The sequence below is a fragment of the Wyeomyia smithii genome, chromosome 1 (assembly GCF_029784165.1).
Source record: "Wyeomyia smithii strain HCP4-BCI-WySm-NY-G18 chromosome 1, ASM2978416v1, whole genome shotgun sequence".
Lineage (NCBI taxonomy): Eukaryota > Metazoa > Arthropoda > Insecta > Diptera > Culicidae > Wyeomyia > Wyeomyia smithii.
In genome coordinates this window covers 18,317,657-18,333,991 of record NC_073694.1, presented here as the reverse complement: position 1 = coordinate 18,333,991, position 16,335 = coordinate 18,317,657, and the positions used below count along the sequence as shown (strand labels likewise).

At 38.6% G+C, this 16,335-nt stretch overlaps 1 protein-coding gene across 4 annotated transcripts in view; it reads right to left on the bottom strand.

The window, feature by feature from the left end:
* Positions 1-16,335, bottom strand: part of LOC129733991 (zinc finger protein 728-like) — a 77,200-nt gene that overhangs the window by 49,059 nt on the left and 11,806 nt on the right. Inside the window, exons 2-3 of one of the 4 annotated variants that reach the window (XM_055695653.1) lie at positions 1,522-1,918; positions 473-1,467 (exon numbers count right to left, since the gene is read on the bottom strand). The exons of 1 other annotated variant lie outside the window; for it this stretch is intronic. In XM_055695653.1, coding sequence (XP_055551628.1) covers positions 766-1,467; positions 1,522-1,918 — 1,099 coding nt within the window. In that variant the 3' untranslated portion in view covers positions 473-765. Of the gene's footprint in view, positions 1-472; positions 1,468-1,521; positions 2,000-12,297; positions 13,629-13,687; positions 14,206-16,335 lie in introns of those variants that run through there. 2 more of the 4 variants (XM_055695656.1, XM_055695652.1) reach the window with 2 other exon arrangements.

Genomic DNA, 16,335 nt, shown 5'->3' with positions numbered 1-16,335 from the left:
AGCGAAGTGAAAATCTCATACAAAATGTTCATTTTTTCACGCTCGTGAAAAATGCAACCTGCAAAAATTTCACTTCGCTTGGAACTGTAAACAAATTCGATCCAGCGAAATCGAAGGTTGTGGATCTCATCTTTTTCACTGGGGTTTACTTTTTTCACGCATGCAAACAGTAGTGAAAAAGCAACAGCAAGGGAAAACTTGCGTGCGTTTATATTCTGTCAGTTGCAGCCAATTTTCATTTCGCTCGGAGTGTAAACTCGTGAATTTCGCTTCACTTAAACTGTAAACTGCAGATTGGTGAAATACCTGCGTGTTCCACAAACGGGGTTTCACGACAGATTTCGCAAGCGAAAATTTACGCTTTTTCACTTGTCAACTTTTTCACTTCGCTTGGAACTGTAAACTATGCTTTAAGGGGGATTGTAAGACTTCAATAGAGTAAGCCATGACTATTTGACATAAAATTGCTTCATTCTTGTTACACACGTCCATCAAAGTAGACGTTCTTTTATTATCAACAATTTCAAACCCAACAACAATAGTCCAAATTAAAAACGCGGAAATCTGATAGTAAACTGAGTGCTACTTCATTGTACGATATTTCGTCAATCGAATGTAAAAAGGAGAGACTCCCACCAGAAACGTTTTAGTGTGTATATCTTCCCTTACCCATACACTGTGAGCTATTCTGATGAAGACGGACATTAAAAACTGTAAACGAGAAAAAGAAAACTTCATAGCAGCTGTAATTTATTACACATTAAATCAGCGCTCAGGTTGGCGGACACTGTATTGCAGGTTTCTCGGGCGATTCTTGTGCTTGGAAACCGTCTTCGACAGCAAACGTTGCTTGCTATTTTTGAGCACTTTTTTGAAGAAAGCATCACACATAACCGCGGTAAAGGCGCTGTCAGCTTGCAGGATCAGCGTCAGGAACAGTTTACGAACTTTGGTGTAAACTATAAACGGAATTTTCTGCTGTGACTCTACCGGTCCGGTGAGTTCTGCCGGTGTAGAATCTCTGGACATTCCTGTCCAGGAGCACTGTGTCAGAAATTGCCGTGTCATTACGTGGTCGATCAGTAGATAGCAACAGTCGAGGCCGTTTTCCCTGCCAGTTGAGCCGCAGATGTAAGTCATGTTTTTGACGTAGCTGGCCATGACTTGGTCGTCACCCAGACTAGCTTCCAGGGCATCCAGTGCTTCCTTTGAATCGACTGGCTTGAAGGTTACTTCGGTAGCAACGCGCGAAACGTCGTTTCGAGATACAAGAAGAGATTCAATTTTCTCCACTTTGGTGCTCAGGAAATCTAAACCTGTCTTCAATTGGGCAAGAGCGGCGAAGATCTTTGTTTGATTTCCAATAATGACAGCTTGATTGGCAGTAATGATGTTTATTGATGACTGATCGATCGACTGGATTACGTTTGCTCCGCCATTTGAGGCTCCAGTTGAATCTTGGTTCACCTGCAGTGAAATTAAGGTTATGTTTTGTAACATACATTCAAAATTAAAACATACCGTTCGCTTTGCCGTTTCTTCTTGATCGGCTGGATTTGGCTGCAACAAACCAGTAGAAACAAATTCGTTAAAATCCTTGCGGATATGTTTTTGGCTGGTCGAATTCGGCGTGATCTCCATGCGAGGCTTTTTTGTGGGAAGCGTATCTGTGTCCGAAAAAGTTTCCATTTTTGCAAGCTCGGCTTCTGCTTCTGCTTGTGTGCGGAACTCACGCTTCCTGGTGCACGGAATTTGCTGCCATTTGACCGTCCGTATGGAATATTCATTACGAATCAGCTTGGCGTTGGTGTTGGCGGTGCTTGGCCAGTACAGGATTCCGTCGCACTCCAAGCCGGATGGTACGACGGTGAGGCACTGGGTGCCGTCCTCGCACGTCTGCACAATTTTAAATGGCATCCTGGAAGTTTGATTTGAAATAATTATATTTTTCACTCCAGGGTGGCGAAGAATTTTTCACAAATGAATTCCCTGGCATTCCCTAAAATAAAAAAAAATATCCCTGAAATTTTTTAGTCTCGTTTTCGAAGGAATGTTCTATTTTCCTCTGTGAACCTTACTATACGTAGTTTCGTAACTGATGGTTCTACTATTCCTTACTAATTAAATTATGATGTTCATTAATCTGCATAGTATCTCGGTCAATTTTTTCCTAATTGATTCCTTACTATCCCTGATCGCAGAATGAATTTCCTGATATTTTCTAATTTTTTAGGTTTTCGCCACCCTGGCACTTACTTTATGAACGAGTAGCTTTCTGTTGTTGTGAGAGATGATTTACAGTTATTTTTTATTGACAGCAGGGTTTCGAGTCAAAGTTTTTTTGCTCTTCATTTAATTATTTTGAATACTGAAGGCATGGGAATTTAAAATTGATTCCACATACTTTCAAAGATTGATTAGTGGCAGGTTTTGGTTACTCCAAATCGTGCCTTCGACGAGATGATTCCTGATGAGTTCAGGTATCACACACTCAAGCAACATGCCACAGTTTCTATTTTGTATCACTGGCGATTCTTCTTCAAACAATCTCACGAGTCGGGCGAAAGTGAACTTGTGTATAACATACTTCATAATTTTTTCCTGAAACTTATCTGACCAAAGTCCTAATTGGGTCCTAAAGCTATACCAGTTTTGATATATTATTTGAAAAAGCCGCTTTTTCTGAGCAAAACGTGATTTTCAAAAAATGTTTATCGTTTTCCTTCGATTTTTAAATGAAGAATAAAAAAACTGCTCTTAGATGACATTTCACCCATGTATGGTATATGAGAGAACTGTCATTTAAGGTATTTCGAGCAGTTTTTTATTCTTCATTTAAAAATCGAAGGAAAACAATGAACATTTTTTAAAAATCACGTTTTGCTCAGAAAATTGCACTCTTCGTTGAGTCAAACAAGTGTTCAATAAAAGTAAAAGTTCGGCAGTCTTCGATAGTTCGAACTTCCAAACACAGTTTCAAGTCAGGTGTCGTACACAAGCTTTGTAATGCTAAAAATCTAGATTTCAGACTTCTCCCGCCTATGAAACAATAAGCAACGCATGATATAACTCCTCCTCCGCCAAAATAACGAAACGCTAAACAACCTGTTCTCCCCCAATTTTTCAATTTCGAGCAAACATCACAGTTATGTAACTGTCTCATCACTAGATAAACTGCAATAAGTTGATACAAAAAAGCGGCCAGGCATAAATTCATGTTGAGAGTGGTGGAAATATAATGCTAAGTGCCAGAAAGCATTTAATCGTTTACAGATGCGGCAGGAAAAAATTCGAAATTTTTGTTAACAGTGTATTTGGTTACGTTTACTTTCAATTGCTGCATCAGAACAACGGAATTGTTTCTTTGCAAATTTGTAAAAAATGTATGTCGTGGTGTCCAGCGGTTTTACCTGTTCAGCAGAAAGATTATTGGCGCAAAGATAATATCTATCTTTTTATCCATCGTTTTAGCACATCAGCGATTGCTTCCAAATTGGAGGAAACTTTTCTTGCAAAAAAATCTTGTTGAAATGTAGCATAACGGAAACACAGGAGCGGTGGCACAACGGATAAATACGACAGCCGACATTTCACCAAGACATGCCGAATATGACCGTTTACATTTTTTAGCTGCAGCCAATACCATTTCGGTCGTAATTGTAGAATCGCTTGAGTCAACTAAACAGAAAACATCAGATGCCACTTAAGCAGGTATGCCGTCGATAACAAGCATAAAATTTGAAAAAGGCGTAAATTCTTCATCTACTATATAAAAATGGAATTCCGTAACGCTTGATCTTGTTGATATTATTCCCTCAGTCTCTGAGGTGTACAGTACATTTTGAATCGTTCTAAATCAAAAATAATAAGCGGTGACATGCAGGTTTTTTAGCATGAAAATGTTCGCTGATGTTCAGGAAAGACATTTGAGAAAAAATAATAGGTATCTAATTACTAAAACTTGAAATATCATTCACAATACTACGTAAAACATGCAAAATTATGACTTTCTGTGCTAAATTTGCCTCTAAATCAAAATTCAAAGCGATGACATATGATTCTTATCTCACTAAAATGTTTGTTAATGTTCAGGAAAGACATTTGAGGAAAATTAATTAGTATCTGATCACTAAAACTTGAGATATTATCCACAAAACTACGTAAAACATGCAAAATAATGACTTTTTCTACTTAATTCGTCTCCAAATCAAAATTCAAAGCGATGACATGTGATTCTTTTTTCGTTAAAATATTCGTTGATGTTTAAGAAAGACATTTGAGAAAAATAACAGGTATCAGATTACTTATACTAGAGATATTATTCACAAAACTACGTGGAACATGCAAAATTATGAATTTTATGCCGAAATTGCCTCTAAATCAAAACTCGAAGCAGTGATGTGGTTTTTACTATAATGAAATGTTCGTTGTGTTTAGTAAAGATATTTTAGGCAAAAATAATAGGTATCTGATTATTTGACATTTCAATATTTTCCACAAAACCACATGAAAAATGCAAAACCATAATTTTTTAGGCTCAATTTGTCTCTAAATCGAAATTCAAAGCGATGACACGTGATTTTTTTTTCAATAAAATGTTCGTTGTTATTCAGGAATGACATTCGAGAAGAAATAATAGTTATCTGATAACTGAAAATAGAGATATTATTCACAAAACTAAGTTAAACATGCAATATTATGAATATTTTGGCTCAATTTGTCTCTAAATCCAAATTTAAAGCTATGATATATGATTCTTTCTATTGAAACGTTTGTTTATGTTCAGGAAAGACTTGAGTAAAAATCACAGATTTTTGATTACTGAAAATTGAGATATTATTCACAACAATACGTTGAACAAGCAAATTCATGAATATTTGAACCCAATTTGCCACTAAATCGAAATTCAAAGCTATGATATGTAATTGTTCTTCATTGAAATGTTTGTTAATGTTCAGGAAAGACATTTAAGGAAAAATAATGGGTATCTTATTGCTAAAAGTTGAGATGTTACTTTGAAAACTACGTATGTTTGAAGATGATTTTCTGCATAAAGAAAAACACATTAAAATACTCTTTTTGAAATTTTTTTTTTATACATAAGATACATGCAAAATTTTGACTTTTTGAGCATGAGCTCAATTCGCATGTAAATTAAATTTGTTTTTTTTTTTTTTCAATAAAATGTTCGTTGTTCCTTTCAACATCTACAAATATTTTCTAGCAGAAGAATTCATGTTTTAATTTGAGCGAGTCGAGCAGAAAGAAATTACATTTCTGATGTTTCCGTAGTTTTGTGAATAGTAACACATTACGGGATTCGAAATACTTTTTTACTTTTACCAAAACTAGATTTTGGGGCATTTGGCTGGAAGAAAGGCCGCATTTCATTGATTTAATTTTTTTTTAATTTCCACGTATTTATGTGGATTAAAACGTTAACTTCTTCTTCTCTCCTTGGACACCAACAAACATTTTCGTTATAAAATTTCACATGTTATCTCTTTGAATATGATTATAGAAGAGATCTAAGCATGAATGGTCACGCTAAATTCTTCTTACGTTGATTTCTCTCTTCCAAAAATTACATAAAAAGAGGTTTTACTGTGAACGATTGACGAATATCCGGTTATCACCCAAGTGTGGTATATTCGGAACTGGGATGACCCCACATAACATTTTCTAAAATAACAACTTCTGATTTCAGGAAAATAATCTAAAGCAGTATTTGGCCAACCATTTCAATACTTCCCAAACTTCCGAACTCTATACGTCATTTTGAAATCCGAAATGGCGACTTCCAGTTTCTGAAAAACATCCCCAAACCACAAAACACAATCCAATATGGGTATTTCCGTTCTATACGTTCTCAGAATGTTAAAGTACTTAAAGGGATGATGGACGTATAAGATGTGAAACATTTTTAAAGTGAGTTGTGCTAATAATGCAATGAATAATAAAAAATGTTTCCTAATTTTGAAACTTTTTATCCCGAGCATCGCCGGGAACGTTCAACTAGTTATGTATAAAACTGATAAAATCTAGCGGTAAAAAGTTTATTTCAAATTATGCTACCGTTACTTTAGTAAAACTCTAAATCGTAGTAGTCGTGAAGATTTGACGAGAACGTCAATAGCTTGTTTTCGGTGTGGTTTCATCATAGTAGTCCAGAGCACGTGATACCAATAAGTAAGTATGACCGAATCCTAACGAAACGAGGAAAGTGAATCGTGAACGATATTTGGAAGAAATTGATACGCGATCCGAATACTATCCCACATCGATCTGTACAACATGTCGTATTAAGTGTAATAGTGGTAGTGAACTGATGCAGTTGTACAAATATAAATATGATAATAGACAATTCACGAGGACTTATGAAACCTGCAGTTGTGAAATTCGTAAGGCAGCCAATGTATTAATTGACCCAATACAGTTCAGAAAACAGTGCGGCGAGGTCACCGTAAACAAAATCTGTCCGGTGAGGCCAAAACTTTACCAAACTTATCTGACAGAGATGAGAAGAGACAAAAAGCATTCATGCAACAGGGCGGAACGAGAACGAAGATAAAAACGAATAACTCGTTAAGCATGGGTAAAATCCTGTCCAAATAAACTGTATCAGTTGATTTCATTTTACAATTGGCTCACAGGTGTAATGAAAGATTTGGGAAAAAAATTAAACTCTCAACAAAAAATTATGATAAATTTTCCTAAAATGCAATTGAAGTTCCTACAAGTGAATCTCCACCACGCTAGAGGCGCATCGGCAGTCCTTTTTAGGAGATTCAAAAAGGAGGAGCTAGACATGGTTCTTATTCAAGAACCATGGTGCAATAAAGGTGAAATATTAGGGATTCAAATGAATTCTGGCAAACTATATTACGACGGTTCACAGAGTTCGCCAAGAGCTGCAGTTCCTGTGAACAAAGCAGTGAAATGCTATCCTGTGACAGAATTTGTAAAACGAGATATTGTAACGGTTATGGTTCAGGTGCCAACCACCAGGGGGAATACTGAGGTAATTGTTGCTTCGGCTTATTTTCTAGGTGTAAATGAGGCGCCTTCTCCTGAGATTGCTTCGTTTGTCAAATTTTGCAGAGACAATAATAGGGCATTCATCATAGGCTGTTATGCCAACGCTCATCATACAGTTTGGGGGAGCAAGGGCGTCAATGGTCGTGGTGAGTGCCTATTGGAGTTTCTCTCGTCGAATAATATAGATATTTGCAATGAAGGTAACAAACCAACATTTGTAAACGCTTTCAGAGGTGAAGTTTTGGATCTGACGTTATGCAGTCCAGCAATTTCTGGGAAAATTGCTAATTGGCATGTTTCGGATGAAACCTCACTATCTGATCACAAGCACATTTTGTTTGAATGCATTGGCGGGAAACCATCATCTGTTACTTACAGAGATCCTAAAAAAACAGACTGGGATCAATATGCACAATATTTGCGAAAAGATTCACCTTCAAATTGTAGCAGAATTGAAACAGTTTCAGAACTGGAATCTATGACAATTCAGCTAAATGAAATGGTGATAAATGCATACAATAACACTGTGCTACAGCGATTCAGAACTTCTGAAGTGACCTAGTGTAGGTTGTAGGTCTTGTTGAGTGTAACATTCGCTCATACTAGAAATTTTCCAAACACCCCCAAAATCTGAAGTTATGGTCAAAATACGGTTTTTTGGACATCAGTGCATACAATTTTTTTTTAACTCAGTCATTTCTCAACCGATTTTCAGTATTTAGGCAGTTTCGGAAAGAAGATAAACAGAGCTTTCAAAAGATTTACTGGTTTGTACTAATATCACTAAAACATGTTGAGTTATTTGAGTTTAAATATAATTTTTTAGTTTTTTTCATGCAATTTTTCAATTTAATTTCAAATTTGCCACCTGTTTTTGTGAGAAAAATACTACAAATACACTAAACTTTTGAAATTATATTCAATGACGAATCAAACAAAAGTGGTTTTGTGAAAATCGGTGAAAAATTGACTGAGTTATAGGTTTTTTAAGAAAACCAGAATTTTTGGCATCTAACGCACAATTGTTTCATGGTGCTACAAATGGTAAAAAATGCAAGAGCTTCTGATGTGACCTAGTGTGGGTAATAGCTCTAGTCAAGTGTTAATAGCGCGCATACTTAAAGTTTCAAATACCCCTAAAATTTGAATTTATGATCAAAACCCAGTTCCTAGACCTCACATTAAAAAATTGTCTGGAAAAAATCAAAAAATTATATTTAAACTCAAATTAATTTCTAGTATGAGCGAATGTTACACTCAACAAGACCTACAACCTACACTAGGTGACTTCAAAAGTTCTTGCATTTTTTTTTTTTCATTTGTAGCACAGTGTAATAGTTGTCCCGCCAAACAATCGTCATCTAGTAGGGACGTGCCATGGTGGAATATAAAGCTTGAAAGTCTTCGAAAAAATAGTCGGAAACTTTTTTAATAAACCAAACGTACTTCAGATTGGGCTCAATATAGAAGAGCCTTGACTGAATATAGCAATGTAATCCGAAAATCTAAAAGGAGGTCTTGGGTTCAAATGTGTGAATCTATAGAAAGAATTCCTGTTGTTTCCAGATTAGAAAAGACTCTCGCCAAAGATCATACCGTTGAGCTTGGCAATCTAAAGTGTCACGATGGAATCTAAACTAGTGGTCCTCGTGATACCTTAAATCTAATGATGGAAACGCATTTTCCCGGTTCTATTGAAAAGACGGATTCAGCTATCTCTGATTTAGTTGAAATTTGTTCTACGCAGACTAGCCCTGGGTCTACTAGAACGGAAAGTACTGTGGTGCTTATTACGGGAGTCACTGAAATATATTTCACGCTCACTTCACTTGTTGATACCTATTCCCGATTCCACCTCAAGTGAGGCGACAAAAATCACCTCCGGGAAGTGAGATTGACTGTGAAGTGAAGAAGAGAATAGGACAAGTGAAATGAGCGACTTTCGCAGCTCAAAAATTTCTAAGTCCCGGAAAGTCGATTGAGCTGAAATTTTGTAAGAGGACATTTTTCGACAAGAGGAAACTTTTGAGCCCTACCGCTAAACGAATTTCGAAGGTCAATTTTTCTCTCACGTTCCATTGGCCGCAGCTCAAAAATTTGTAAGTCCCAGAGCCGATTTTTCAAGAAAAAAAAACTCGACTTGTTACTGGAAAAGAAATCTCATACATATTGCCGCTAAATCACAAATCAATCGTTTTTTAAACTTCCCTGTCTTCGTGAAATCATTTCACCGGTCGAAATGGTCGTGAAATAATTACACGCGAAACGTCGCTTTTTCCGTTTTCACTTCACTCATATGACACTCATAATAACCCAGATTTCACGGCAGATGTCACTTTGTGACATTTTTCTCACTTACGTGAGTCCCGTAATAGGACTTTATTCACTTCATTCTGATTTCACCGTGAAGTGACTCCCGTAATAAGCACCTGTATCAGATGTGGCGGATGAATTTTTTACGAGAACCAGGGTGGAAAGTGCTATGAGATCCTTTGAGCCTTTCAAGTCTGCAAGTGTAGATGGAATATTTTCAGCATTGCTTCAAAAAGGCCTTCTCTCATTGAGATTTTCAAAGCCAGTTTAAGGTTGAATCATATTCTATCAAAATGGAGCGTAGTAAGAGTAATCTTCATACCTAAAACTGGGAAGCGTGATAAGACGCATCCTAAATCATTCAGACCCATTAGTCAATGACAATGGAAAAAGTGCTGAATGATTTCATGCGTACATCTTACATGCAAACAAAACCGCTTTCAAAGTTTCAGTTTGCCTATCAAACTGGAAAATCCACTATCACAGCGCTTCATACGCTGGTTATGAAAATTGAAAAGTCACTTTCAGCTAAAGAAATTGCCCTGTGCTCTTTCTTGGATATTGAAGGTGCTTTTGATAATGCGTCCTATTCTTCAATGTCTAGTGTAATGAAGAAAAAAGGATTTTACACGAGTATTGTTAACTGGATTTATACCATGCTTGCAAAAAGAGAAATCACTTCCGAGTTGGGAGTTTCGTCTATTACGGTAAGGGCAACGAAAGATGTCCTCAAGAAGGTGTTCTTTCGCCACTTATGTGGTCTTTGGCAATGGACGATCTTCTGAAAAGCTTAGAAGCAAAAGGTTTCGAAGTTGTGGGTTTTGCAGATGACATAGTCATCTTGGTAAGAGGAAAGTTTTACAACATAGTTTCGGAAAGAATGCAGAAGGCTCTGAAGTATACCCAGTCTTGGTGTATAGAGGAGGGTCTCAGCATTAATCCGACAAAAGTAGAGTTGTAATAGTAGACCGAATTGAGACCGAAAATGGTGATGTGGATATTCACATCTATTATACGTCCAAAACTGACCTACGCTGCGTTAGTGTGGTGGCCAAAAACCAAAGAGTCCACCGCTAGAACAAATCTAGATAAAGTTCAACGACTTGCGTGCATTGCTATAACAGGAGCAACAGGATGGCACCTCAGGACAATCATGATATTCCCTACAAGGTATGCGAAACGTCGTGTACAGACTGGGAAGTCGGAGTTCTTGATGTCCGTCTCGGTTAAACGACATTTTTCACAGATAGCTCAGAAATAGGTACAAAAACTGGTGCAGGAATCTTCGGCCCTGGAATTAATGTTTCAGTGGTAATGGGACACTGGCCAACAGTGTATCAAGCAGAGATTTTTGCAATCATTGAATGTGCGAATGTGTGTCTGACTAGAAAATACAAACATGCATATATTTGTATTTTCTCTGACAGTCAAGCAGCGCTGAAAGCACTTGATGCTTATAAATGTACATCCAAGATTGTCTGGGAATGTATTCTCACATTGCGACAGCTATGTCAAACAAACTCAGTAAATTTGTATTGGGTTCCAGGACATTGTGGCATTGGTGGGGATAAAAAGACAGCCGAACTTGCAAAATAAGGATCTAACTCACAGTTTATCGGGCCAAAACCTTTCTGCGGTATATCAAACTGTGCAGTGAAAATGGAGCTTAAACGCTGGGAGAAACAAAAGGTGATAACCAATTGGTTGGATGTCAAAAAGTGTTCCCAATCTAAAAGATCTATAACACCTAACGAGAATCATTCGAAAAAGCTCCTAGAGCTCAACAAAAGAGCTCTTTGTACATACGTCGGCCTAGTAACGGGTGAAATATCCCAGACATAGGGCACAGAGGGGCATGACATTGTCTAGGGCATTAGCCAAAAGACCACGAGGGGGTACGGAAGGTATAAAAAGTAATCAAAACATGACCACGTGGTTTAGGAACGGCCCCTGGCATTGCTTCCACCGTTGGTCAGTGGAAAAGATGAAGAATTGATTCTGAAAATATGCCCTCCTCCTTCACTGCTCATTATTTTTGGTTTTTATAGTATTTTTCTATAACGGTCCGAGAAGCATTGTGGAAGAAAATACGCCCTTTTCAAAGCTTAGGCTTGTTTCATTGTTATACAAATTACTTATCGGCAGGCAAATCATCTATTCCTACAAAGTTTCATTAAAATTTGAAAGACTAATACTAATTACTGGTCGAGTTTCTTAATTTTCCAAAAATACTGAACATTTTAACATAAAATAGACAGATAAAATAGACTCAAAAAAGCTACCAACGATTTTTTTTAATTTACCCAGTGATGAGACCTATTCCCGATTCCACCTAAAGTGAGGTGACAAAAATTAACGCTGTGATTAACGCTGACAGTGAAGTGAAATTGAGAATAGGACAAGTGAAATGAGGGAGTTCCCCAGCTTAAAAATTTCTGAGTCCCAGAATGTCGATTGAGGTGAAATTTTGTACGGGGACATTTTTCAAGAAGACTAAACTTTTGATCCCTACCGCTAAACGAAATTCGAAGGTTAATTTATCCCTTACGTTCCATTGGCCGCAGCTCAAAAATTTGTAAGTCCCAAAGTATCAATTAAAAAAAAAAATGATACGCCATGTTACTGATAAATAAATCCTAAATATATTATCATTAGATCACAAATCAATCGATTTTCTAACGTTCCCCATCTTCGTGAAACTATTTCACCGTTCAAAGTGATCGTGAAAAAATTCCACGCGAAACGTCGCTTTTTTCGTTTTCATTTCAGTGATATGACACTAATAAGAACCCCTCACTCAAGGGAGTCAAATTTTACCAAGATGTCGAGATATATCATAATGCCATATGGCATCATTGGGCGCACTAGGGGACGGATTTTTTTTTCAACATGATTTATTGAAATATAACCTAGTAGTAAAAATTACCGTTTTTCCTTTTTTTATTAGGAAAATAAATTAAAAACATAAAAAGTCATATGAATATGAAATCATGACACAGTATGAAACGCTTCAAAACAACTTAAACACAGACCAACATTACACTTTTTGCATTCCATGCGGGTTTGAGACTTGCATGTATCGCCTGCACATCGTCGTCGACTTTCGGTTGACTTCGGAAAATGGTCAGTTCGATCGAAGCGTACGTTATCCTTCAGCTTGTTGTGTTTTTTGGTTATGATGTGTAGCGCGCTTACACCAGGTGCTTTCGGCATACGGCCATAGTGCTTGCAGTACCAAACAGCCAACTCACGCCTGAATTGTAATTGCGTCGTGGTCGGATTCACACGTCGATGCAGCTGCCATGCATTTTGTACACATACGTCGATTAACCACGCAAAAATAGGAAACCACCACTTTTTCCCACGGTAGCTGATTCGCAGATGAGCTACATTTTGGTCCATACGATCGACTCCACACACATTCTTGTTGTATTCAGTTACAACGCATGGTCGATCAATCAAGATCCTTTTTCCGGCTTCTCTCGAATAGCGTTTAGCACTTGAAACAGGCATCTTTCCGTATACAGTCGACGCTATGCACACCACCGAATTGTCCACCCATTTAGTTAAGCGAATGTCAGTACCATCTAATCTTCCACATTCGATGTGACCGCGAGCTTTCTTCCGCAGATGTTCTTTGCTCGGAATTGAACAATTTTTCAGAATACGGTTTTCACGAATCGTACCAGTTGCATTGTAGCCATGGTCTTTCAAATACATCAACAGCGGAAACCCGGTGAACAAATTGCCGAAATAAAAAGAAAACGGCAAGTCACGCATTTCCGGGTGCAAATCATCGATCATATAGAAGAGAGGAGCTGCGCATTTTCCAAAACACCTTTCATACATATCGTTTGTTCTTGGACTTTTTTCTTGATACAATTCGAAGTTTACCAAATATCCCGATGGAGTGCAAAGAGCATACGCTTTGTATCCAAAGCGTAATGATTTCCCGTGGATAAATCGTTGCTTAGCGAAGTATGGTATCATACTTTCGTCGTAGGATAAGTTCTGTTCGGCATGAAAATTTTTCAGCATATTAGTATTGAGCATATTGATCAGTGGCCGTAGCCTCCAAAATTTATCAGTAACAGTTACTGGAGTATAAAAGGATTTTTCGAAATGTAAGTTTTGGATAATGGCATTGAACCGATTTCGGCGCATGCTGTTGAACACCAACAGGTTCCGCATGTCATCCTCAGCGCTCCACATATTTTCAAAGCTGGTCGTACCCGTATACCCGGCAACTAGCAAAATCCCGATGACAACACGCAGCTCTGAATAAAATAGAAATAAATTTATTGAAATAATTCAATAAACATGAGCACACACATACCGTCAACAGTTATTGCATTTTCCAGCTTGCGATTATGATAGACTGCATACAAGTTAGAGCACTCGCAGATGTGATTGATCACATCAAGATCGAAGAATTTCTCGAACAATTCATGTGGTCGAAGATTTACACAATCTTCATAGCTGGGTTCAGGAAAACTCGTATGCAACGGAAAGCTGTCATCTGTCTTCCATACGGAATTACCGCTCAAATCAATCGTTGGCGCAAGAAGAGGGGGTTGAGTATCAACAGGAGAGTCGGTCATCTTCAAACTTTCTTCACTCCGCGTTAGGCCATCGATACGATTGCCGTTGTTCAGTACGATTTCACAACCAGATGTCAGCTGTCCTGCGCATACATTGTCTGAGACATCACTCATTTCGTCATCATCAACGCCATCTTCACCGCTTACGTTACCATCGTTTTCGGGTGGTTGAATGTATACATGTGCTGGATAATCATCATCTTCCAAGTTTAGCTCGTCTAGATAGTCCAATGCCTCTCGCAGTGTGAGATTTCTAACGGATAAGCACGATAAACCCAAAAATATATATTATACCAGCCTAGACACGTCACAAACTAGCTACAAAACAATAGAAAAACGCACCAAAAAGCCCGTGCTGTAGCCTAACCGATGATGCCAAATGGCATCACACTATCATTTCGCTACATTTTCGTACTTGAATTTAGTTTTATCTTAATTGTATCTGCATGTTTTAGCCTTCTAACAGTACAATACCTAACATGATAAATTGATAACCGCCATGGAGTGCTCATTTCACCAATTTGTTATTGCGTTTTATTTTGCGTTCGAGGAATATTTCGTATGTGACTATGTGACATCATTTGCTCAATTCAGTTTAAGACATACGTATACTCGACTGAACCATACTTTAATAGCCAAAGTCCACGTGTGTCTTTAGTATGTTGTGAAAATATTTGCTTTACTGAAAATTAGGTCTTTTACAGTTTCTATATAGTTAAGAACAAGTGTCTTGATATTGTCTGGTGAGCCGTCCATCGCGAAACGAGAGCATACTTCAGTTAACGATTAAGTGATTTCTTGACTTATATTTTACACTTTTTTTTGTATTTAGATTACGGGTACCGATGGCTCACTCTATCAATAAACTAAAATGTAAAATAAATCGTTCAGTTTGACAGTTTGAACGTTTATTTTCTATAGTTTATAAGCATTTGAGTGCCAATTAGATGCATGAAAAAATGACCTTCGAATATCGTTTAGCTGTAGGGCTCAAAAGTTTCGTCTTCTCGAAAAAAGTCTCCATGCAGAATTTCAGCTCGATCGGACATCGGGAACACGTGCCTCAAAGCGGTCAAAGTTTCACGAAAAATAACAGTTTATAACAATCATTTCTGTGCCGAACACGCATCAGTATCGGACGTGTTTGGTGATCGCTCCGATAGAATATAAAACAAAAGACGTGTGAACAAGTGTTGGCATTGGCATTGGCTGGTCGAGTCAAATAAATCCGGGTTCAAGGTCGCGCCTTTGTGCAACTGTTTCGCATCGTGACTGCCAGCTGGTGCGTAAGCCGATTTGGCTGCTGGCTGAATTGTGCTACACCAGTGGACGAGACACAAAAGAGTAAAAAGAAGAAGGCATCAGTTGACAGTTGAGTTGTGTCGCTGTGTGGAGTGACCCCACACCTAGCTCGCTGCTGGTGGCTGTTTGGTGCTGCTGTATTGGTGCTGCTGGCTGTAACGGCTGCAACTTCGAACGATCGGACAACCAACCTTACTGGAAGGGAGAAGTAAAAAGGTTCGTGCTCTTGTCGGCGCTAGTGCGCTTGACTTAGCGGGATGGATGTAGATCCCTCGCCTCCCGCGCCACCATCCCCGAACCCCTCTGACCCTGACCCTTCTGTTACCCCCTCCCCTGTTCATTCTTCAGTCCCCCCTCGCCCCAGGCTTTACCCAGACGGAGCCCAGGCCAGCTATACTGTCTATTTTCAGCCAAAGGCGGGACCGAAATCGAAACAGTTGAGCCTCTTGCAGATTTCTAAAGACCTGACGAAGGAGTACAAGAGCGTGACCGAAATTTCCAAGGTCCGGCCTAACAAGCTCTGTGTCGTGGTCAGTAACCTGAAAGAGGCCAACGATATAGCTTGCTCTGAGCTCTTCACACGCGAGTATCGCGTTTACATACCCGCACGAGACGTGGAGATCGACGGTGTCATAACCGATTCGAGTCTGTCCGTCGAGTGTATACTGAAAAGTGCCAAAGGGTGCTTTAAGAACAAAACCTGTCCCGATGTAAAGGTGCTCGACTGCAAGCAATTGCGGCCAGCATCGATCATCGGTGGCAAAACAGTATACACCCCGTCAGACTCGTTTCGAGTTACGTTCGCCGGGTCAGCGCTACCAAGCCACGTCTCGATCCACCTGGCTCGTCTCCCTGTGCGATTATATGTGCCTCGCGTCATGAACTGCCTGAATTGTAAGCAGTTAGGCCACACCGCCGCCTACTGCTGCAATAAGGCACGTTGTGGCAAGTGTGGGGAGAATCATGCGGATGATTCCTGCAGTAAAAATGCTGAAAAATGCCAGCATGAGCTCTCGACATGTGCGGTGTACATGCAGCGCAGGGATAAAATAAAGAGGTCTCTCAAAGAGCGTTCAGCTGA